General features: G+C 39.6%; 1 protein-coding gene across 1 annotated transcript in view; it reads right to left on the bottom strand.

Moving 5' to 3' along the window:
• ABCA9 (ATP-binding cassette, sub-family A (ABC1), member 9) overlaps positions 1 to 7,500 on the bottom strand; it is a 146,321-nt gene that overhangs the window by 98,138 nt on the left and 40,683 nt on the right. Inside the window, 3 exon segments of the mRNA XM_006878387.1 lie at positions 2,311 to 2,444; positions 3,070 to 3,236; positions 5,730 to 5,916. Of these exon segments, the coding sequence (XP_006878449.1) occupies positions 2,311 to 2,444; positions 3,070 to 3,236; positions 5,730 to 5,916 (488 nt within the window).

The following is a 7,500-nucleotide window of genomic DNA, read 5'->3' as shown; positions in this document are numbered from 1 at the left end:
ACTTCCTCCTGAAACCTTGTAAGCCAGCCACTTCATGCCTTTATCACTCCTTCATTTTAGGTAGTCAATGTCTAAGTTGCCCGTCCCTATCTACCCTGTGTATAGAGGGGATAACATTGATACTTGATGTGAAGACTCCTTTCCTCTCTGTTGGTATTTAGAGTTACTACCTCCATGAGTTGTTGTTATATGCCATGGAGTCGGCTCCGACTCATAGCGACCCTGTACAGGGTTTCTGAGCAGACCACCTCATCTTTCTCCTGTGGAACCGCTGGTAGTTTTGAACTGTTACCCTTGCAATTGGCAGCCCAATTTGTAACCACAACGCTACCAGAGCTCCTTATGAGAAATGCTCATGAGATCTTAGTAAACTTCAGATCTGAATTCTGCAGGTCTAGAGTGGGGCCTGAGATTCTGTGTTTCGATCCACAACCCACTGGGGACATGCTGGCTCAGTAGTTAAGATTCTCATCTTCCATGTAGGAGAGGTTTACGTGTTGATGTGATGCTAAACAAATTTCAGTGGAGTGAACTGCTGACCTTGTGGTCCAAACTGACCTTGTGGTCTAGTGCTTATCCTACAATGCCACACCTTCCAAAACTTAATGGAGGTCCTGGTGTGGTGCTATGGGTTAATGCACCAGACTACAAAGTCGTTTGAACTGCAAGGTGGTTCAAGCTCACCAGCTGCTCCTTGGAAACTCTGTACAGGGTCGCTATGGGTCGGAACTGACTCGATGGCACTTCACAAAAATAATTTGTCACCAGCAGATCTTGATCAATGAAAATATTAAACAGCGAGGAATGGTGCCTGAGATTCAATATTCCTAACAAGTTTACAGGGGATCCAATGATGATGGTTCATAAAGCCACTTTATAAGAAACTGAGGAATTAAAAAAAATTAATAAGATAGTTGAGCATATTTACTGGATTTGACTCACTTTTGTTGAGTTTAGCATCTAGGACTTCCGCTTTTGCATGTCAAAACCACATACATGCATATCCACTAAAATAAATTAGGTGCCAATGCCAATTCATTTTTTGTGTGAGACTTGAGTTGAGGACCACAGAGCAGACCGTGAGCTGTACACTCCACAAACCATGCACTTCTCTGCATTCCAACGATGACTGCAGTTCCTTCAGTGCAACATCAACTATCCCCCTTCCTCCCTGCGTTTCCTGCCTCCATGCCTTCCCCTCCCTCAACTCCCTGAATTTCATCTCCAGAAAAACGCCACCTTCCCAATCTCACTAGCATTGTTGTGTCCCACATACACCTGTCTACTGTTGGGAGTTCTGGTGTAGTGCTGTGAGATAATGTACTGGACTGCAAGGTCAGTTTGAACCACAAGGTTGGGGGTTCAAATTCACCAGTCACTCCATGGAAACTCTATACAGGGTCATTATAGGTTGGAACTGACTTGGTGGCTCTTAACAACACAACAACTGCTGGGTTAAAAGTTGAGCCATGAGGATGAGTTCAGTTCCAGACTTGAAGGGTGACCAAAGACGTTAGTCTCAGGGTTCCTCCAGTCTGGTCCTGACCTGAAATCCTAGTCTTTCTTTTTATGATTTTGGATTTTATTCCACATTTTCTCTCACTCTACCCAGGACTTTCTACTGTGATCCTTTTCAGAGCGGTTGGTAGCTGGGCACCTTCTAGTTATTCTGGTCTAGAGTTTAGGGTCATGGAGTGTTTCATGAGTCCATTGGACTAATTGTTTCCAAGTGTCTTCAATTTTCACCATGCTGCTTTCCTCCACACAGGAAGAGACCAATAAATAGTTAGACCTTAGATGGTCCATTCACCAGCTTTCCAGATCCCAGTCACCACTCACCAAAGTAGGCTGTAGGGCTGACCATGCTGTATCCCAAGATTAGTATGGTCCTGAGCCCCCAAAACCCAGCCATTCATTCCCTCAAAGTTTACCAATACTACCTCTTGGCAACTAGATCAGTAGTTTACAATAGGTATTATCATCTGATGATACAAAAAAAAGTCATTTGAAATGAAATTCAATTGCTACTAAGATTTAAATTAATTATTGAAATGTAATCAAACATACTAAAATTTAAATTAATTATTAATTGTACCATTGTATATAATTTGAGTAAAATTAAACAATATTTCATGTTCTGTTATTACAATGGAGACTTTGGGAAAGTAACTGAGGCCCACCTTCTTTAAAAATGAAAATATCCCATTTGTTTGAATCAAATAGATCTTTTATGTCTGTTGATATATATTACTCAAATTGTCCTTTTGATCAATATCTTCAATGAGGTACAACAAAGAGAACCCGACGTACCCTTTCATTACCAGACACAATGATAGCACCGTTATATGAGGGGTCATCAGTGCCATTTCTAGTTCCAAAGGCATCCACTTCCAAAGCTATGTTCTGCCGCCTCAGAGAATGTATAAAGTTCTTGATGCTTGCCCCTACCATGAAGGTAAAGAAAAGGCAAAAATAAAATAAACCGGCAGGTAATACTGAGAAAAAAAAATAAAGACAAAAGTCTAAGTGATGTTCCTGAAAGCACATCACGATCGCTTAAACCGAGAATTTTCTTAGCATAGCAAAACTGAAATGGTACTAAAATCCATTCTGAGATCATAGATGAATATGACAAAGTTACTTTATCTAGAATCTAGGCATTTACTTGCAATTTTCATTAGTGCAAACATATTAATTCCGTTTTACATTGCATCCTTAATAGAGATTAGTTTTCTATTTTCTTATAAGCTTAGATTTTTCCAGAGCCCAGGAATGCAAGACTTATAAAATGGATACCAAAATATTTAAAGATCGTTCAATGGTTCACCTTCCCACAACTCCCTTAATTACTTTTTGCATTGAGTTTTAGGGCTTAGGGAAACTTGCAATATGTTTCTAAAATAAATCTTTTCAATCTCTTTTTGGTTGCTTTTTTTAAATTCATTTCTTGTTTGGCCTCATAAGGACTTTCTAAAACATAAAGGATTTTGTTGTCTTTATTTTTTGAGAAATATCTCACCAAAAGCACCATTTTAGCATTTGTATTTTGCATTTTGGCATGATATTTACCTGTCTTATTGATGACCAATAAATCAGTCAGATGGTATTGTGGTGCTTGTCCCGGCGAGAGGAAGTACATTTTAGGAGACAGTTCCCAGGAATAATTTTTTTGATACAGTTCATAGAATAAATGTTCCAAAAGTTGAGGGAAAAAGCTAATCCCAAAAAGCAATAACCTGTGTAGAGGAAAATGTAAAAGAAACAGCCACATATGCCAAGTTTTGTAGATTTTGAGTCATAAGTAGATGATAGATATAGATCGGAGATAAGTTATAAACACTAACCACACATAGGAAATGGGCAGTTTCCCTCGTGATCTGCTTTCTAAAGTGAGATGGTTCTCATATATTTAACTTTGGTCTTTCTCTCTCCCAATTATCATCTTTGGACATCTCATTGAGGCGTATGAAGTTGCTGATTGTTGTTGTTGTTAAGTGCTGTCAAGTCAGCACTCTGAAATCTTTATTTCCAATGTCTCCTTCTTTGACCTTCTCAGTCTTACACTTCTTCATTTAGCTGGACCACACTACAATCCGGTGTCTCCATTACATACACTTACTTCACTCTACGTGTGCTCTTCCCACTGCCTCTGATTTCTGAAAGTGATGGCATTTCCTCACTCATCTGGGTTCTAGAACACATTCATCTTTAATTCATTTCTCTACCTTAAGTCTCTTTTCCAAAAAGTTGTAGCTTGCTATCTTTTTTTGTTATTATTTGTCTCCATGTTCTCTTCTCTTTTCCACTTTCCAAGTTTGGGTCTATACTTTTTTCTTTCTTTCTTTCTTTCTGACTTCTTCCAATATTGTCCTATGTGATTGTTTCCACTGCCTTCAATGTCTACTGTTTCCAACCCAATGTATACTGTACCCAGCCGCATTGTTGCATTGGTACTAATTAAATGACTATCCTATTTAAAACAATAAAAAATCCAATAGCTACTTTAACTTTTCACATACTTTATGTGTTTAGAATCTTCATGTAGACCCATGCTCAGTACATCTCTCTGTCTGAATGGTTACTCTCCTTTCTCTGGTTGGAGAAAATGTTCTATTCTACTCCACCAAATTCAATTCTCCCTCATGTAAAATCCTTTCTCAGATGCCCATATTTAGAAATCCTCCCACTTTAAAAAATTCTGGTGTTTACCACACCAAATCCACTACCATCCAGTCAATTTGAGTCATAGCAACGCTATTTAGGAATCTTTTAGGGAGCAAACAGTCTCATTTTTCTCTCATAGAGAGGCTGATGGGTATGAGCCCCCGACCTTGCACTTAACAGACTAATGCAATTCCCACATCAGGATTGTCTAGTTTTTGCTGTAGTTACTCAGTGAATTTCTAATCACCTGCTGCCCGTGCTGTCAGTTCATGTTTGGTTATTTTGATATATTTGTAGAACATCTAACACAGAGTGTTATGCAGAATGAGTCCCAATGTGGTACCTAGATTAATCCCTGGACTGCTAACCACAAGGTCAGAGGTTCAGAACCCACCAGCCGCTCCTTGGAAATCCTAGATGAGGTCACTATCAGTCAGAACTGACTCTATGGCAGTGAGTTTGTTTCGTTTTATTTTTGGTTATTATGTAGAGGTTCTCAAAGATATTTTTGCATGAAAATGTCTGCAACGAAGACATAAGTTTAAGTAAATGGGCAGTACTCAGTTAAAAGGCTGGATTGTAGGAGAGTGTTTGAATCATTCAATGGACTTAGATATGAAGTCTATGCAAGGCCTAACATGGAGCTCTAAAACCAACCCTCTGCCTCATTTCTGACTCATAGCCTCCCTGTGTATGGTTTCTGAGGCTACAAAGCTTTATAGGAGCAGAAAGCCTTCTCTTTCTTCTGCAGAGTGACTGGTGGGCTTGAACTGCTGACTTTGCAGTTAGCAGTCCCCAGCTTAACCTGCAGCATCACTAGGTCTACCTGCAGGGACACAGGCAAGGCTCTAGGAGGAGGCCAAAGTGCTAGCTTCCCGTGCTCTGACGAAACATTTTAGTTTTCTGATAAAAGCAGACTCTTATGACATTTCAGAGTCCTGGTGTGGCGCTGTAGGTTCAGCACTGGATTGCTAACCATAAGGTTGGTTGGTCAAATTCACCAGCTGCTCCTTGGAAACTTTACAGGGTTGTTATGAGTCAGAACTGACTTGACAGCATTTAACAACTTTTTATTTAAGAAATCCTGGCTGTTGTTATTGTTATGTGTCATCGAGTCGCTTCCGACTCATAGTGACCCTATATAGGGTTTCCTAGGAACGGCTGATGAGCTTGAACCACTGACCTTGCTACTTAAGCCGACTTTGTTAGTTCAGAGCATTAACCTGCAATGCCAAGCTGGCCTTCTGACTGCAAGATCAAAAATTGAAATCTACCAGTAACTCCATGGGAGAAAGATGAGGCTTTCTGTTCCCATAAAGATTTACAGCCTCAGAAACCCTATACAGTGTCACCATGGTCCGAACTGACTCAGTGGCACACAACTTATTTAAAAAGTGGCCACCACTTTTATTTATTTAAATGATTCTCCCTTGAGCAATGGAATGTTTCTGTGTTTAAAATATCACATACAGTTGTTGAAAATCATTTTTATGAGCTTTCTCTTTGCTCTAGAATTCTTTTTAAATGTCACTGACCAATCAGATGGAAAACACTGTGATACTTACACAGCCAACAGGCTTTTTCTTTCATTCTTTAACTTCAAGAGGCGAACCTTGGCTATTGCACAGAGCTGCTGCCTCCAGAGGCTCATGGTACTCATTTCTTTCCTCGGTTCATTGAGGGAAGACAAGACTGTTTCCAGGCCAACAAGACTTCCCACATCGTTTGCCCCATCTCTTTGTATTCCAGTATCTACAAGACACAAATTCATTAGTTTATGAAGTGCCACTTTGTTGTTGCTATTGTTAAGTGCTCTCAAGTTGGTTCCAACTCATAACAATTTGTATAGTGTTTCCAAGGAGCGGCTGCTGAATTTGAACTGCCGAACTTGCATGATTGGGTTGCCCACCCCAGGACTCCAATATGCCATTTTAGGGGCATATTGTTTATCTTTGTGCCAAAAGCTGTCAGCGTGAGAGGCTCTTGGGAAAAGATGTAAGTAATCTAATTTATGGTAATATTAGAGCAACTGCTGAAGAAATGGGAAACAAGCAAAAAATAGTAATAATAATGATGATGATGATGTACTAGAAGAAAATCTTGTATTTTCTAAAAAAATTCAGTTTCTGCAGCTTTAAAGGGCCTAACTAATTCTAGGAACATCAACGAATACAAACTCATATTTAGATGACCTAGAGAAATCTTTTAATTCCAAAAGATAAGCCTTCTTAATAGTTCTGACCAATGAGAGAGCTAGTACATTTTAAGACTTTCCCCACACCCTTCTAAGAACATGAAATGGGTATAAACCGTGTTGTTGTTGTGTTGTTATGTGTTGTGGAGTCAGTTCTGACTCATAGCAACTCTGTACAGGGTGTCCGAGGCTGTAAATCTTTACAGGAGCAGAAAGCCTCATCTTTCTCCTGTGGAACAGCTGGTGGTTTCGAACTGCTGACTCTGAGGATAGCAGTCCAATCTGTAACCACTATGCTACCACAGCTGTAGCCATGGAAGGAAGAAAGAAGAAAAAACCAAAAAGGCTAAAAGTTACCTGTTTTATAGAGGACCCTAGAAGAACGAACTGAAAACTTCAGTGGAAAGCTATAGCTTGTTATACACAAGAAGTATATAACTTCAAAAGTATTTAAAAGAAGGGGAGAAGATAAAAATCAATTTAAAAAAAAACACACAGAAAGTGAGAAAAATTAAAATAAATGAGCAAAGAAAGCAAATCCAGTAAGATGACAACATATCAGAAACAAGTGATATCTTAGAAGCAAAAGTCTACACCAATTGGCCAAAACTGGATTAACAAAGCTTTGTTCTTCCATTGCCCTCCCCTTCTTGTGTATTGCCCCCATCCCTAGCAACCAAACTATCCTGTGTCTATTCCCTACCTTGTGTTCCACCTTCCCCTCCTTCCCCTCACTACAGCCCCACATTCCAGTAACCAGCAAAGAACCCCTCCCCCCCCTTAGTATGGGTTCTTTTACAGTCGTGGTCCTATGCAGTATTTCTCCTTTTGTGACTGACTAATTTCACTCAACATAATGTCCTCAAGGTTCATCCATGTAAGGAAGTGGCATGCAGCCTCCTTGTTATTCTTTAAGGTAACATAATATTCCATTGAGTGTATATATCACAGTTTGTTTATCCATTCTTCAGTTGATGGACACTTAGGCTGCCTCCATCTTTTTGCTATTGTAAATAGTGCTGCTATGAACATTGGTGTGCATGTATCTACTCATGTTATGGCTCGTATTTCTTGTGGGTAAATACCAAGTAGAGGAATTCCTAGATCATAAGGTATTTCTATTTCCAACCTTCTTAGGAAGC

The sequence above is a fragment of the Chrysochloris asiatica genome, unplaced genomic scaffold, assembly GCF_000296735.1.
Source record: "Chrysochloris asiatica unplaced genomic scaffold, ChrAsi1.0 scaffold00192, whole genome shotgun sequence".
Lineage (NCBI taxonomy): Eukaryota > Metazoa > Chordata > Mammalia > Afrosoricida > Chrysochloridae > Chrysochloris > Chrysochloris asiatica.
Note: the sequence above shows the minus strand (reverse complement) of the source record. Positions and strands in the feature narration are given on the sequence as shown.